Raw genomic sequence first — 17,738 nt, forward strand, 5'->3', positions numbered from 1 at the left:
ACAATAATTGCTGAGTGATCTCCCTGTCCTAATCTCAACCCTTGAGCCCTTTTCATCATATTTTCTACCCCTTTCCCTTTGAGGAGGGGGAGTGGAGAGTGGTTGTGGTGGAGTTCAGCTGTCCAGCTGGGTAAAAACCACCACAGGTGGTCTTCTAAGGTTCCTTCCAATCCAAACCATTCTATGATTCTATGATTAACCTTTTTTATTTCTTTTTTTCTTTTTTTGTTTTTTTTTTGTCTGTTGCTTGAGATATTTGCATAGAATGGTCTGTGAAACACATATATTCATTCCTGCACAGCGGTAATTCCTGTTACGCATTACTGTATATGTTGTACATGTTGTTGAGGTATATGAAAAGCTATCCTGTGAGTAACTACTTTTATGAAGTCTGAATTTCATCTGTTGTTTTGTGACCCGTTCACTCAGTGATAGGAATTCCTCTCACCAAGAGCTGTTGCCACCTTCCTTGTCACCCCTTCTGTAAACCAGCTGGATACGGGAAGCACTGCTGTCGGTCAGGTGGTGCTGGAAGAGGGGACCTTGTCCGATGGCAGTTAAAGTTATTAGGAGCCTCTGGAGATAGTTGTGGTTTTTTTTGAGAATCTTTTAAAACTCTGAGTAGTCTCTGTCATCCAGGTCTCTGTTGTCCACGTGTGTAGTGACCCTACTAATAAGAGTAATGCATTTCAGGCATAGCTTTTCTGCACGAGCCCACGTGAGTAGCAGTCATTTTAACATGCCAGTTAGTGCATCTGCTGAATCTCTATATAATTTCTACTTGTTTGCTTAATTTAAATATTAAATTTACAGATCTGAAATTCTCCGGATTCATAATGAATATATATTTACTCTTGCTCTCTTCCTTGCTCTCTCCTTAGTAGCCTTACACCTTCCTTCCCCAAACACTTCATGTGTCACTGTGCTCAAACAGTTGTCCAGGTATCGTACAAATGGAGAGCTGTGCATCGCAGCCACTGTTTCAGCGGTTTCCTATGCGAGTTTAAGGTGATCATCATCTAGGCCTGGTAACTCACGGCTACCCAGTGAATTGTGGACCTCATCCTTTGGTGCCTTCATCACCACTTGAAAATAATTCCTACATGGGCTGCTCTTTGCGCTCACAAATGTGAAGGGAGTCAAGTAGGCTTTATGCCTTATTTTCTTAGTACTTATTAGTACGTGTATGCCTTATTTCCTTTGTACTCTTACTATTGTTCTTTTTCCTTATAATCTGTCTAATCTGTCTGGTTGCTAGTATGTTTGAATAAGTGTTTTTTTTTTTTTTTTTTTTTCATTTTTTTTCATGTTTGTTTTTTTGTCCCCTCCCTAAAGCCTTTAAGAAGTTTTACCTCAGTCTTTTGTTTATCAGTATTCTGCTAGAATAGTTCTGAATTTTCCTCATTTAGGTGGGGCTTTACTTCTCTGGTGGATACCATTTAAATTAACTATCTAATCCAGCCTTTCAAGGGGAAGAAGGAAAGAGAGGGGAGAAAAAAGGGTGGTCTTCTACTTTGTTGGAAGGTATTGTGCATTTTCTCCAAGTTTTATGTATTGTATCTTCAGTCACATGTTATCTCTTAGCATTGCACCATCTGGTGTAATGTTCTTTTAAAAAATATTCCTCTCCAGTATGTAGATGCCCTTTTCAAAATTAAATACCACAGTGTGGATTCTTGCTCTTTCAAGAATGATTAATCTAAATACATATGGCCATTGGCACAGGGTAGCTCCTCGGTGGCAATGTTTTGAACCAGATTCTTTTCATTCCTCAGGATCAAGTCAGGAGTTGCATGTTAAATTGTCCCACTGTACTCTTTTCTTCCTTCTGTTGTCCATTTTAGAACTTTCCAAGCTGCTTCAGCTACGAGATCTGTGGCTCCTCAGGAGCATCCCAGGTGCGTTATTTTGTGGTCTAGAATTGGTTGTGGCTAAATGAGTGCTAGTGAAGGTGCCTTCTACCATTGTTACCTCTTGGTTCCTCTCTTGACTCGCTCACGCTCTCCCAGAAGATCTATCCATCCTTTCTTCCTGCGTTACACAGTGGGTCAGTCCTGCAATTCAGACAAACCTTACACCATTGCCCCCCCATTCGTAATTCTAGCATAGGACCAGCCCAGCGACTGTCAGGTGCATGTCCTGCAAGGCCTTGTGATGCTCTGCCCTGACTCACCAGCAGCTGCTGGATCTCATTAAATGGATGCTGGACTGTCTCCAAAGCCCGTGCTTGCCTCTACACTACAGAAACGTAGCCCTGTTTCTCCCCCATCCAAATGCCTCTTCCCCGCAGTGTGTTTATTCCCTCTACCTTTTTGTTAGGTGAATTCTGCATTCCTCTCTGTTAGCGTGGCGGTAGCCACCCCACTTCACATAACCCCTTTTTTCTACTTCCAGCTTCTTGTTACTGAGCAAAGTGCCTTTCATTTAATTGCCGTTGGCACATCTGTTCTCCACTGTGCGTGCAGGGACAGCTAGGGGTATGCAAGGACACGGTGGCCTGAAAAAGGAAGTGTTGCAGCGTAGCTTCTGCTTGGGAAAACTTCCTTCCCCCACCCCCAACGGTGAGTGCTAGCAAGTGTTAGCAGCCGGGAGAAGCCCGAGGTGTGATTCTGAAGGTATTAAACTGGGTGCGATCAACAGGAACGGCACCTGAGAAAGTGGAGAGAGAGAGAAATTTGTAAGCTTTCATTCTTTTCTGTTGCTGTTCTGGTGTGCTTTTACTGCTTTCCCTGGAAAGAGGATTAGAATGAAGACTGTCTTAAGACTACGCTTTAGTTGCATCGCTTGATATTCAGCTATCTTCTTGTGGCTATTTCAATGATAAAAGTTGAGTAGGGAGATTAGAGATAATGTAAGGTATGTCTCTAGTGGTTATATCCATCAAACATCATACACTGATATGTTGTAGATTCTGTTTTCCCCTAAATGACTTGTTGGGAAACATTTTTGGAAATAGGTGACTGATTTGTCTCTTCGGTGCAGCAGTCCCTATGCTCTGAACATATGGCATGACTTACCGTCCTTGTAGTAAAAGCTGCCCTGTGAAATGTTCGCCTTCTACTAGAAGCCCCTAGGCAACGTGGATTATGATTTGCTGTCATGCATAAGACTGTTTACGCCAGTAAATGTGAGTAAAGTTTTGTGCTGAAAAACAAAGCACTAACTGGAACATTCATGTCTCTGAAGGAGGCAGGCAGACTTGTTACGAGCTGTTAACCACTTGCCTTGCTTTATGTAAACAGCAAAGGTAGAATGACTTTTCTTGAAGTCTTTCTCTATAGATACAGAAGTCAGATCGACAGCTTTGGGAGACAAAAAAAGTAGGGGAGTGGATTAACTGGGTATCAGGGTAGTACCAAAATACCAAACCACTGTTTAAGTGCAGTTTAAGTCACGTTTTCCTCTCTTGAAGGTCATCTTTTAAAATGACCTTATAATTCATATTAAAGCCTTATCTGCAGTCCCTCTGCTAAGTCTTTAAAGTGTTCTTGCAGAAAAACTGAAAGGACCTCCCGCTCTGCTCTGATGCAGGCCGTGGTGCATTTGCTTTCCGCAGAGGGAGCGTGGGGGTGGCAATGCGCTGGTGTAGCATGAAAGCATTCAGTGCCTTCCCTGCACAACCTCCTGCACGAAGAGCGCCTCTACACACAGCGCATGCAGAAAAATTCAAGCTGGAGGGCTGTTGATGAGGGCTCCCTTCTAAAATTAAAGACTTGGTTATTTGAATCTTGCTCAGAAAGGAGCCCGGTAACACACTGATCTTCTAAAACGCTTTAAATATTTAAGATTCGTGGAACTGTTGTTGCTGATAATGATTTTCACAAATGAGATGAAAAACCCTTACAAAATTAAAGGACTTTTAGGAATCTTTTTTTTTTTTTTTCTTTTCTAACCAAAACCAGGGGGTGGGTGCGGGGGAAGGGAAAAGCTTTGAAGTCTCTGAGATCTTTTCCCTGAGGTCAGAAGTTTCTGGTGATGTAACACACAATACAGACCAAGCCTTCACTTATCAAGGTTAAAGTTGACGGAGCCTGTATGAACTTGTCAATCATAGGAAGCAGGCAAAAACAAGCCAGCTGTTGTGAGGCATGGCTTTGAAAATCCTCTGCGTTACAGTAAATGAGACGCAGAGGTTGCGAGGGATTCAGTGCTGTGGGGCTTTCAAATGGGCTGGCACATTTGCAGGGATGCAAAGCTCACCAATCCAGTGACTGTGGATAAACATCTGTAAATCCTGGTAAGGCTGCCTTACGCTTCGTGCTGGCACATTAGAGAGGCAGCGAGATGCACAAGCCTTAATTATCTCTCCCCCTCGGTTCTGGACGGATGATTGCAGTATGTATTCATACAGTATTTCTTTTGTTCTCCAGGTCTTTGAGTACACGCTGTCTGCTGTCCCTATCAGCAGAAGCTACAGTAACAAATTGGGAGCGGTGCAATGCTGGGCACAGGCTTGTGTTTTGCTTGGTAGAAACGCCTGCTGTACTCGCTGATGTTTCAGGAGAACGGGGGGGAAAGCGTGCTGCGCTGATTCCAGCTAGGATGCTCTGCGTGCATGTGCTCGCGCACACGCGCTGCTTTTAGCAGCTTTTGTTTTCACAGTTGGCATAATGCACAGGGGATGAGAGGGCAGCACCGCTCAGAAGCCTTCGCTTTCTGCTCCGAGGGCTGCGGAGCTGCGTGCTGTGTGCTGCCTGGGGTGCCAGGCTCGGGGCTCCTCTCGGCGAGGGGTGGTGCGAGAGCTTTTCATCGTGTCATTTTCCTGGCAAGCGTGTGGCTGTGAGTGCCGGCTCGCACGAAGACCTTTCCTCAGCAGCAGGAGATAGGGGCTGGGAGCGTAAGAGAATCGGATGTGACTACTGGAAGCAAGGGGTGAGTGCAGCGCGGGGAGAAAAGATGGCTATTGAAACGTGTGCGTGTGCGTGCTAATTAATTTAAATAACTGCTGGGGGATTTTTTGTCTTCGGAGGTGAGCTGTGTGTTCGCTTTGCTGCCTGCCCGAGAAACCCAGGTGACCTCGCTGTTCCTCACAGAGCGTTTCATTTCATAGCTTCTGATCTGTTCCTGAATTTTTGTTCAGCTGCAAGCAGCTGTTTTCTGTGGTAACAGCAACAAGAAAATAGCAACGGCATGTCAGAAAAAAAAAGTCTAGAGGTTAAAAAAAAAATCATAGGAATGGCAATTGGAATGTGGCTTTTTTGAATAAATTCACAAAAAATCATTTTTCTTGTAGCTTTTTTTTTTTTTTTTTAACATGAAAGTGATTTCCTTGTTAGCATTGTTTGAAAATATTGCCTATTGTCTCTGCAGTGGTTGCCATTTATGTAATATGATGGGTCTTGTTAGGCTGTTGGGATATTCTGATGATTGCATTCGGTGTGTAAGTACAGAGCATATTAACTGGCTTGCTCAAGTGAGCAGAACTCATTTTAAATCCACATACAGGCAATCTGCTGTGTGCTAGGACAGGCATGCAATAGATAAAGCAAGTAAGAAAACAGCCATAAAACATTTTTTTTATCATTGATTTTTGATGTGCAGCAAAATGGAGGAGGGGCTTGTATTTTCTGAACTAAGGAAAGAACAACATCTCTCCCTCCACCCTTTCCCCCAGGAAAGGCTCCTATGCTGCAAGATAGTTAATTTTAATCAAATTTAATTTATTTTTATTTTTATTTTTTTTTACTGTGGACCAATGCATTGTGCTGTTACCGGTGACTGACTGGCCTACATTTTATCCATCAGCATCATGTCTTTGCTTACTGGATACAGGATTAGCGTGGGTCTGTTACATTTAGTTCCGATTCTCCTGGGGTAATGCTTTTAGAAAGAGAACATAAAGTGAAAATCCATTGCTGTGTGTGTTGCCATGCAGGCAGGACACGAGGGAAGATCTGGTAGGATAGGCAGACTGACAGGCAGTGCCTGTTATCATATTTCTTCCCGTGATAAAGACAGGTGATTGTGGAGGGGCTGTTAAGCTAGACTGACATTTTGTTCTATCGCATTGGGTGCAACAGCTAAGCAATATCTAGTGTGACTAAACAGATAGCTACCACCAGATGCGGGTGATGTTAGCAGGCGTTGTGAAGAGGAATTGGAGAACCAAGACTCACATCGTGATAAGCGGGTTGTAGTGTAACAGCGATGTGCTGTGGGGTGTGCTGTGCTTTGTGAAATGCCTTGCTGGTTTTGGACCTCCTGCTGTCTTCCAGAGTATATCATGGCATATTTCTGAGAGAGACAGCACAGCATTCATTGTTTTCATTATTCTTTTCATCTTAAGACATACTTTGGTTTTAAGACCTTTGGCTCAGCAGTGCTTCTGGGATGGTAGTTGCCTTCGTCAGACCAAGGCAGTGACCAGCTCTGCTTCTTGGTGGTGACCTTCATGTTGCGCCTCTTCCAGGAGTGACCACTGTGGCACAATCATCGTGGTGAATAAATCGTGTGTTTTCCAGAGGATCCTCTGTTGTGTGAGGAATAATAAACACTTCTGTGCAATTTTGTACTCCAGGGTGTGATGAGGCATCTCTGGAATATGTTTCTTACCTACTGCATAGTGGTTACTGCATGTTGTGCCGAGCCAGTAGTGACAGCAGATGCAGTGCTTGTCAGAAAGATGGGCTGCCAGTACAAATTGCCCTCGTACTGCGTGCCCAGGCTGGTGCTGTGGTGCCAGTGTCTCCTTGCCACTGTTACAGTAAAACCAATTTGGGGTGCTGGAGCCTCTGAAAGAAAAAGTATTTGGGACTCAGAGGAGGATTTAGATACCGAACAGATGTCTGCATGTGAGTTAAGTGCCTGTGCCAGGTATAATCCGTGGAAATATTGGACTCAATTCATCTGGCACAGCACAGGTGTCTAGTGAGACCTGAGACAGCCTCATGTGTCCCCCTGACCTGTGCTGGGGTATCCAAATGTATCCCCTAAACGGTGAGACCCACGTGTGATTTGCTTGTAGAGATCACTTCAGTACGATGTGAATCCCTCAGATTGCGCTGCCGGTATCAGTACAGACTGACTCGCGAGCAGACCTCTGACTTCTTCCCGAATTTCAGGGAGTCTCACCCTGTGCGTCCCGTCCCAGCTTCGTCATGTCCTGTCGTGGTCCCGAGCAGCGTTGTGCTGGGTAGAAGAAGCTGCTCTTTATTTGCAGTCTATTGCACAAGTGCTCTTGGATCCCACTGTGCAAAGTGCTCCGCAAGTACACAATGAGAGCACAGTTTGAGCGCATAAAGTTCACAGCTGAAGAAGTAGCATGTCGGCAAGGGCCCTGCCTATAAACAGCCTCCTGGCATGAGCCAAGGCTGCGTTTCACAATTGCTGTAAGCCACATAATGATCTGGTTTGAGCCAGGTCAGTTCCTTGATCCAATTTTCTGTGGGGCTGTACAATTGCTACTGCGAGTGCAGCGAGGAGGAGTGCAGGGAGACAAAATCGGAGCTGACTAAGGAGGAGACTGCCTCTTTAGGCAAAATATCTGCATTGAGGTCAGCTTAAAGGCACCGCCGAGCCGCGGCCTAGGGAATGAGGGGTTGTTGCTGCAGGATGAGGACTCTCAGGGAGGATTCCTACTCAGGTATGAGGGCCTTTTTCCAGCGTAGCCTGAAGAGTCCTACAAGGAATTTCAGCTAAATCAGAAACAGCCACTCCAATCGCTTTCTTGTGCCAGTAAGCGGCTGGAGCACACGGTTGCTTACATAACTGTGCTTGGGTTTTATGGTTAAACGTCAGCGTGTAGGTGAGGTCTCCGACGAGCAGTGCGCTTTTGTAACGTTAGCTCATGCAGTTTTGCCAAGGTTATCTAGTCTGGGGTTTTGGAGTTGGAGCGTCTCGTGGCACTGTTTGGCTCGGCCTGAAGCGCTCTCAGATAAACTGCAAAGACAGCTGCAAATCTGACATACTGGGTCCACCAGGGTGCTCTGCCTCTGCTGGGACGGGACGATCAGCCAGACCGTTCTGCCTCTATGGCCAGATTTAGTCAAATCCCGAGGATGGGACAAAAGGAGGAAGTGGTTTGGGGTTGTTTTTTATGGCAATCAGAAATGTTGCCCTTCTGATCGGTATCTCTACGTGATTCACTTGGGTAATTGCTCCTTGGCTCCACTGTCAGGCTCCTGTTAGCGCCTCAGTGTGTGCGTGTATTTTCTATGATGTTGTCTTACTACTGGGGGCTGTCGGGACTGCAGAGGTTTGCTTGATTTCCCTGTCTTTAGCATTTACCTTGGCCTTTATGTTTCAGCACCCAGCATGTATGGCCTGAGCTGGAAGGGACCTGGGGGATGTGCTTGTCCATCTGGGTAGCCAGCCCTGATTTATATACGAAGGCTCCTGTACTTATGAAATGCTGACTGCACTTCCCCTGCAGCTCAGGCAAAGTGCACGGAGCAAGCAGCCTGACCCCCTGCGTGCCAAGGATGGGGATTTTGCTGGGGGCCTTCCCTGCCTGAGGAGGGGGCTCTTGCCCTTGGGATTATGCCACTCTGCCGTGGGGGTGGTGATGGGGGAGCTGTGGGTTTGGAGATACCCTAAATTGTGGGAGATGACCACTCTCTTACCTGGAATGACAGCAGTAATTAAGCCGACAGTCGTGTTCTCCCTGTGCCTCTTGCTTTGCGATGCTTGCTTATGGATGAGCTCGTTTCAGTGGTACATTATCCTTAAATAATTCTATGAATAATTAAATGATTCCACAGGCCTCCCTTCTGAACTGTCTGTTGGGCACAGGGTTACCTGGAGCGCAGACAGATGCTGAGCAGCTCAGTGGACTTCGTAGTACTGATAATAATGTAACACCTTTGCAGGTTCTTGCCACTGTGTCCTCCCGCGGCTTGAAGCTTGCTTTCTTTTCCTCCTTTCTGAACAGTAAGCTCAAATCTCTCCAAAATATGGTGATAAGCATGTTTTGCATGAGGATCCACCCACACTGAATGCCCACTAGCCTCAGCGTTGAATGTGGCCACCTTGTCCGAGACCCATTTTCCGTGGCACTGCGTAACGTTTGGTTAATTTTGTGGGAACTGTCTGACAGCACGTATGCAACCACTGGTTTTATCTCCGTGTTTGCCACAGCAGCGTCTCTAAATTCACCCATGCTGTGACTGCTTATTTCCTGGTGCTCTGCTCTGTGAGGTGACGGGACTACCAAAGCATTCACTGCTCCCGAGCCAGGGTAATAGTAAGCAAATTTCGTGACATGGTATGTATGTAAACATTTTGGGTATGTAAACACCTCAGGTCGGTGGCGCACTCTGTCCAGTTTGCTTCCAGCAGCACACCCACTTGTGATGTGCATGCTGAGCTCAGTACGTGCTGTGCACCCTGGCTGAGGTAGTGCATGTCATTTGTCTTTGAGACACTTGGGGCTGGGCCCTGGGTTTCTCCATACGCCTAAGTGCAGCTACCACACCGCCTGATCTTGTGGCTTATGGCTGTCAGGGTGAGTAGGGAGGCACGACATTTTCTTGCCTCAACTAGAAGAAAACTGTGCCATGCATGGGTTATCGAGACGAGGAAAAACGCTGATTTAAACACGGCACTTGATACTTAAGGCCTGAAGCCTTCACTTGGTAAATATTTCCATTAAAATCAGTGGAACTATTTACAGGCCCAGTTCTGCTCACATCAAACTCCCCAGGGCAAACCAGCTGACTCGAGAGACGCCACATAACCAAATCTGAGTCGCAGTGCCAAGCTTGGGCCTTGGTCTCTCTGGCCTTAAATCATTTCATTTAAGAAAACTGTCCTCGGTCTAATATTAAAAATGAGAGTCAAGAAGTGCTGTTTTCATAAAAGAGAATTGACTCAGAATTTGTCAGACTGCTCGAAGTTTTCTGAACCAGCTGCACTTAGCTAAGAGCAAGATGAAGAGATCTGACTTTAAACAATATTCAGCCCCTCATTCATATTAAATAGAAAATGTGCATGCTAAAATTGAATTTAAAAATTTAACGCCAGATGAGAGATAAATTGCGTGAGGGACTGTTTGGGAATTAAATTGTGAAAAAGCCATCTCTCTTGGAAGTACAGTGCTACTTTATTACTGAAATGTAAAAGTCAGCGTGAATTACGATTTTTAAAAATCCCATACATCAGACAGCTTAATGGAAATGTCCAGATTTTTTTAAGAACTGTTTTCCATAAGTGCTAAAATGTCACAGATCCAAGCACTATAACAATAAAAATTGTGAAAGTAATTGGATCGTACACATGTGAAGATAGAACTTTTAATCTGTCGTCTTCCAAACTTCATTTTAAATATATTTTTAAATTAATTTAAATAGTAATGCGGTGTTTAATTCTCCCAAGTAGAGTTTTCTTGAATTTATAGTGGACTTAACTTATTAGTTTTATTACGTGCTTTTGTTTCAAATGAGTTTTCATTCATTCTGGGGTCAAGCACCTACAGACCTATTTTCAAAAGCGGTGCAGTAGGCTTAGTAACCTGTTCATGTTGCAAATTCTTATTTACCTTACTATAAAAATAAGCTGGGAAAGGTGACTCTTTCACAGTCCGCTTGAGGGAAAGCCTGGGCAGTGCACGTGTAAAGGGTTGTTATTTCACAAAGCAGAGGCCAGAGCTGTCAGTAGCACAAGTGATATTAGTAATTCTCTGAAGCCTTTTACTTTTCTGTTGCAGCTTCTTTTCTAAGCTCACAGTGTCTCTTCAGCCTCCTTTAAGCAGAGAGCAAACCTGGCTCCTTTCAGGGCTCCAGAGGTACTTCTTTTTTCTGTCTTGTCTTTCTTCCCAATCTGTCTTTATCTGGTGAGCACAAACAAACTACATCTCTTGTGGCAAAGCGCAGGCCTGGAGCTGCGACAGCCTGTTTCCTGACTGCACAAACAGAGAGCTCACAGTTGGAATAAAACCAAAAATATTTTTGCGTAGGATAAGACCTTGTTGGCCATTGTTTGTCATTTATGCTGACAGGACAAAAGAAGTTCAAGTAAGTAAAGTAAACCTGAATAGAAAATAATACACTTTCTGAATTTCCTTTTCTGTTTGTTTTGTTTTTGTTTAAGTGTCTTCAGAGACCTTCATTTTCTCTTTTCCACTTTTTTTTTTAGCTTCAGCAAACATTTTATTTGCATTTGCTTCATTTTTCATCAGTTATACATCTAAAAATTCAACCACCGAAATTCATAATTAAAATTCACACCATTAAGTTCTCATTTAAAATGACGCTGGAGTATATTAATTTTGCATATACAGAAGAAACCTGCTCTGCACTCCACTGGTGACTCTGAAACAGAAGTGGAATTAGATTGTAGCACAGAAATAGAAGAGAAACCCTTGCAGTTGTGGCCGTGCCACATAGATCAGCGTTTCGGCCGCGCTGTGCACTGAGACGTGCCCTGTACGCTGCGGCGCCTCAGGTTAACTCAAGGTTGTCGCATCCTGTGACTCCACGCACCCTAATTTAGCGTGACATTATGCTTTGACTCATCACATTAGATTAGGAACGCGGTGCCTGCATATACATGAGAGAATGTTTTTGTGCCGTATAGCTCCTGTGAACTGCAGGAGCCGGTGTTAAATGTTTGATGTGTTCTCAGCATTCGAGCTTCGTAGGTCATCTGTGGCCTCATACATGAGGAAACACAGCAGCAGCATGCTAATGATGTTTTCTTCTCCCTAGGCAAGCTGATATTGGGGCCCTAAGAGAAAACCCACGGGAAAAAAGGGATCAGCTGGACCAGAATATAGGCCACAAGTGGAAGGCATCTGTCAGACCTTTGCATGCAAGAGAGCCTACGGTTTTGTCTCACGAAAGCCGCGGGAGATCTGGGACGCTGCCGAGTGATTACAGATACTCTCAGGAAAACGTGAATGAGAAAAGCAAGGATTGCAGCTTGCCTCATCTCACGTGCTCTGAGCCACAGAGCTTGAACGAGAACCACTCCCGTCTGTCCCAGGGCACCGGAGAGGAAAATCGTAGAGCAGAGCCAGCGCTTCTCAATAAGAAACGTGGACCTGCTCCTCAGAGGCCTCCGCCACCTAAGAGAGATAAATACAGGCGACCAGATAATTCTGCACCGTCGCTTGGCGCCTCCTCTGAATCCTTGCTGGTAGCACCCAGCCATCCCTTTCCGTCCTCTTCCCCCAGCTCTGCGGAAGTATTTACGAGCCACTCATCTCTCAGCCAGAGTCCTGCTGCTTTCAATGGAAAACTAAAGAGTGCTAACCCCCAGGAACTCCGGCAAGCGTCATCCACGGAGAATGTTTGCCAGCACTTAGAAGAAAAAACGCACCTTAAGTCCGAACCTGTGTTACCTTCCAAGTATCGGTACCTTCAGAAGCCAGGCATGGAGACGTCAAGGTCCCCTTCTCCTCAGTTTGCACCACAGAAGCTCACTGATAAACCTCCCGTGTCTGTACAGGACGAGAACCCAGCCAGGTACTAGACATTGCTCCTTTACTATTTTAACACCCTTTTGCCTGCTTAGACACTATTAATGGTTGACTCTTCTATTTCTTCACTAAAAGCACATCCTTAGGATTCATTAAGCATAAAGCTTTCCAGCATATCCTAAAACGACTTCTGTGAAATTCTGCTGAAATCCTTAAGCTGGTCTTTGGTTTCTTTTAGTTGGCTGATGCTTAATAATGAGAGAGGCTGCTCAGGTGTTAAAGCTGGTAGATGGTGGAAAACAAAAGGGTGGATTCAAATTGATTTTCCATTGCACGTCTGGGTGAAATCAGAAGATTCCCTTTCTGTTATCATTTCTTCTAGCCAAGTCTGTATGTGAATACAGATCGGCGCAGGGAGACAGCAGGTACAGGAAGGGAAGCTGTATCCTTTGTGAGAACATCTGTTTTGAAAGCTTACACAGTGAGGTGTACTGCCAAATTATAACTGTTTTCATGTTCCTTTTATGATGAAATTTGGCGTTCTGAGTAGTCTGTTGAGGAGACTGCAGCGTTATTTGTATTTCAGCAAGGTTCAGCCGGAGAATGTCAGTCTAGATGAACTCAGGATTAGACAAGCCAACTGAAGTTAATTGATTTCTGTGACTGTCATATGCTGCTAATATCGCTAAAGGTTATTCTCCCTCAAGATAACAAACTCTTCCAGGAAGCTTGGAAATATTAGTTTTCATAAATCCTTCAGCACTATAATTCATGCTTAAAGAATGAAAATAAAAGCTTCAAGCTGAATGAATGCTGAGGTTTCTCTGTGCAAAAGTATTTGGAGTTGCTTTTCTCCACTGTAGTGTAAATGATTGAATAGGCTCAGTCATGCTGTTTTCCAGGGTGCCTTATGACATGGAAAGCATAACTCACCCCCTCACCCCCCCTTTTTTTTCCTGGGTATTTCAGTAGCAGAAAGTGGCTTAATTGGCTTCTTAACAAATCTCTTGAAGCCAGCATCAGTTCTTGTTTTATTTTTTGCCTGGATAATGAGCTGGGGGCTCTGAGAGGAAGTGAGTTTGGAGGTTTGTGGGGGGGGGGGGGGGGGGAATGTGAATTTGACTTAACCTACCATCTGCCTGTTAAGCATGGCTTGAGTTTTTTCCTCTTACAATAGGATGAAATTATGAAATTTCATCCTGCAGTGTTTTTAGGATAAAGAAGCAATATGTTATGTTATGAAGAGTGGAATATGTCACGGGATCCCTGGCACCTTTCTGCAAAGGTAGATGACGGTGGTGACATCCGTAAAGTGTTGCTCTGTGAATAGATACAAAGCTCACGAGGAAAAAGCTGATTGTATTTACCCTTCCTTTTTCCTGAGCTTTAATGCTGAAAAGCACACTGAGCTGTGCCTAATTATATGCCTGTATCTGAATGACATTTTGAGTGTAAGGTAGAGCACTTACCCAGCATATCTTTCATTAACATTTTACAGTCTTAAGCACAAACAGTCGTTTGTACACGACTAACTGTCCTCAGTCAATAATTACATTAGTTAATGAAACAGACATGGCAAAATGGGAAGACATGCAGGCCCTGCATCTGAACCTTCTGTATTGTGCTTATTTTGTATGAGTGAAACATGTCAAGTAGACTTATATCTATATGTGATTAATTAGATTTGGCTTAGTACTTCTGTTAGCTCCTTGTATACGAGCTTTTGGACAAACCTGTTTGCATGCTGTAGGCAGTCCATATTCAGTGTTCTCAGCATGTAGCTGTTTACTCTTCTTTGAGAGAGGAATCTTGTTTATCAGCAAGATAAACTGAGTAGTGTGCAGGGTTTCCCACAACAATTTAGGTAGTCAGTGCAGTGTGGGGAGATACTGGCGGCGTGCAGAACCCAGCTATTTCCAAAGAAGACAGTTGGGCAACCATGAAGATGAAAAGAGTGCATTGGGAGATTTCCAGTGGACGTACACTCAGGTGGAGGAGTGCCCGTGGTTGGAATGAAGCTTCTCAATAGCCACAGGCAGAGTTGCTGCAAATCTAAACTTTACACCACAGATCCCCAGATGCAAAACCTTAAGAAATCAGAAGGATGCTGGCTGAAGAAACAGAATTTCTGAAGCACCCAGCATTGAACCGTGTTTGCTCTGACTTGAAATCAGTTCAGCTGATGATGCGTTAAATATCTGGAAAATCTTATGCTAGGCTGAGAGGAAAGAACCCAGAGTCCCAAAACAGATGCTGGACATTTTAGGTGAAGAATTGCAGTCAACTAATTTCTTCTCTTCCAGTTGCCCCACACATATTTATGCACATACGTTCCTCTTGGAGTGTAGCTGGGTCTTGAAGGGTGTGGGCTTCATTAAAAAAAATAAGAAAGAAAAGAAAATGTGGGGAGGTGGCTTAACATGGTTCAGACAAGAACATTTTGACTAAACTGCGTGAAGGGAGCAATTACACTTACAGGGAGCTCAGGCTGAGCAGCAGGCACAAGAGCAAGCTCTTGAAAATTACAGTCGTCCTGAATGAAAACATCCCAGCCTCGTGGCAGTGGGGGAGTCGGGGCAGAAGGGTGCGCAGAGGAGGACTCCGTATGTAATGGCTTTGTCATTTGTATTTTGGCTTTGTCAGAGCAGTAGTAGCCAGTGGTTGCCTGTGTCTGCATTGCTGTCACTGCTGTACCTCACTGGCTTATCCAAGCTCGTTGGAGTTGTTCGGTGTTCAACATGATGGAAAACCTGCCCCAAAATCTGGATCAGTTTGCCAAAGCTTGTCTGCAAAGCACTTGAGGAAAGTGAGTAGCTATTGAGAGGCTGTACCTGCATTCAGAAGCAAATCTACTTTTACAATATAAGATGCAGCTTCTGAAAGTGATGAAGTGAAATAGATTTTTCTGTTCCCTGTGAAAGAAAAGTACAGCACAGAAAAGTCTAAGTTTATATTTCAGAAAAGTGACACACCCACACTTGGAGGAAAAGAGCTGTAGTATGTCTTGGTCACTTATCTGGAAGGCGGCAAGCAAGCGAGCCAGATGAAACCAGATATTTTAGCTAGTAGGCAATGTTCCTTTACTTGCTGTAGAGCTTCCAAACCCACATTATGACAATAATTTTAAACTTGCTGCAAACTCCAAACCACCAAAACTAGACTTTAGTTTCTTATATGGTTTACATACAGTACAGATGTTTTAGTAATGTTATTTAACATGTTATTGTCCAATTTAAAATCTTAGCCTCCTCTTTAAATAGCTTTATTTGCTGAATGTCCGAGGTGGCCCTTTGTACTGGGCAGTGCAGAGTTTTTGCTGTAAGCTTCACTTAAAGGAGTATGTGGATGTGGCATTGGAATCTAATTACTGAATTTCTGTATCTTGTACGAAATTTTACAAATACAGAATTTTCTTTTAATCACGTAGTTAGTCTTGAACAATTTCCAGGTTTTTCCACGTGTGAGTGTTGTAGCTCAGCAAGGGCCTGGCCTGCAGGATGCTTCCGTCTGGTCTGTTGTTTTTTCTCTTGGAAGAGCTAGGAATTGATGTGAGGGCATCGAAAACTGCCCAGGCAGCTAAATAACCTGTCTGGCCAAAAGCTGAGGCTGCTGTTCAGTCTGTGCAAGCCAATGAGTTTGATCTCGAGGTGTGTTGTCCTCTGAATGTGTGGCAGCAAAGGGTTGTTCAACAGCACCATTTTAAAACAGGGGCCTGACTGCTGAGATTGGACCCTCGTGTTCATGAAAATGAACAGAAGTCCTGTTCAGTGAGTACTGTGCCAGGCTGATGCTAGAATTACTTACAAATTAACTAAAACTGTTTAAAATGTGTAGGCAGAAAAGAAAACACGCGATTTGAGGGTTTTAGATGTGGTGCAAGGAATATTCCATTACCTACGTCTTTTATCTACTTTATTTTTATTTGGGCTTCCCCTCTGCTTTGCAGATCAGAGGTGAGATACAAGGTTCTTACATTTCTAAATACGGATTTTCCTCTTTTCCAGAATCGAAAGAGTCATAGACAACAACACTACAGTGAAAATGGTTCCCATCAAGATAGTGCATTCTGAGAGCAGTGCGGAGAAGGAGAGTCGGCAAGGTCTTGTGAGTACAATGGAACCTCTTGCTTTACCCAGCGGCTTGGAAAAGGACCAAATTAAAACACTCAGCACTTCTGAGCAATCCTATTCACGATTCTGTGCCTACACCAGGCAAGGTGTAGAGCCAGAGCCAGAAACCAAAACCAAACCAGCTGAGCCTCAACCAGCTGAAGAACCTGGGAACAACCTGAAGGACAGCAGTGCTGCCGTGCCGGCAGTCAGCTATGTAAAAGCCAAAGAGAAGACCTTTGAAGACTGGAAGTCAGAGGAACTCGCCAGAGAGATTGTGGGAAGAGATAAATCTCTAGCAGACATCCTAGATCCTAATATGAAAATAAAAACAGCAATGGATCTGATGGTTGGAATATTCCCTAAAGATGAACACCTCCTAGAAGAAGCTCAGCAGCGCAGGAAGCTCCTGCCAAAAGTTCCTTCTCCAAAAATTTCAGAAGAGAAGTGAGTATTACTTTCTGTAGAGCAGTGGTTCTTTGTAAGCTGCTGTCCAAAGTGTGCAAGTTTTCCTAGAGATCTTCCTACTGTTTAGGTTTGCAGCTTTTCTAAAAGTTTTCTGTTAGAATAGCAATCAAGAATAGTACTGCTAATGTTATCATTAATTACAAAAAAAAAAAGAACTGTTGTACAATATCAAATGTTATCTGAGACCTGGCTGAAAACTGTTATGTGAGAATTTAAGGAATAATTCATTTCTCCCTTGTAGTTAGGTATTTTACCAAGAACATTACATTTGGTAACTTGATAGAAAAGGATCAATATTTCACCATTTATTATGCACTGAAATTTTACAAAGACAACTTAAAGTGGACATGAGGCATTTCTTCAGAAGGAGTGAGAACAAAGTCAAGGTTTAAAATTCCATAGAAAGATGTTGATGTTCTTTTGGTCTTTTGTTTTCTTGATATGAGTTACCAAATTAAGTTGTAGATTTCGTGAGAAGTTCATGTGTAAATCCATGACCAAAAAGATAACACCTGCATTTTAGTATCCTACATCTGGCAGTTGGAAAGCATCGTTGTCTGACACTGGTCTCTGCACTACTTACTGAAATGTAACTTCACATTTTGTTTCCAACTGAGAGATCTTAGTTCTGTTTCCCTCATTGTAATGGTGAAAGCTCTTCTGCGTTGCTTCAGTTTTTGCTTCCAGTGGGTATATGCTGAGTTCTGAGAAATTTTCTTCACAACCAGTATTTATTTATCCTGTTTCCATACGTAATTGCTTTCTGTTGAACTGCATACTTGTTGCTGAAATGATGGCTCGAGAAT

The 17,738-nt window shown here is 43.8% G+C and overlaps 1 protein-coding gene across 2 annotated transcripts in view; it reads left to right on the top strand.

Moving 5' to 3' along the window:
* The window catches only part of SHROOM2 (shroom family member 2), a gene marked incomplete at its 5' end in the record, with an annotated part of 122,603 nt that overhangs the window by 94,170 nt on the left and 10,695 nt on the right, over positions 1 to 17,738 (top strand). Inside the window, 3 exons of one of the 2 annotated variants that reach the window (XM_084305560.1) lie at positions 10,643 to 10,720; positions 11,643 to 12,401; positions 16,360 to 16,911. In XM_084305560.1, coding sequence (XP_084161686.1) covers positions 10,643 to 10,720; positions 11,643 to 12,401; positions 16,360 to 16,911 — 1,389 coding nt within the window. The remainder of the gene's footprint in view (positions 1 to 10,642; positions 10,721 to 11,642; positions 12,402 to 16,359; positions 16,912 to 17,738) is intronic. The other variant, XM_084305561.1, reaches the window with a different exon arrangement.

Source organism: Netta rufina, assembly GCF_964035555.1.
Source record: "Netta rufina genome assembly, chromosome: 1".
In the NCBI taxonomy this organism is placed as follows: domain Eukaryota; kingdom Metazoa; phylum Chordata; class Aves; order Anseriformes; family Anatidae; genus Netta; species Netta rufina.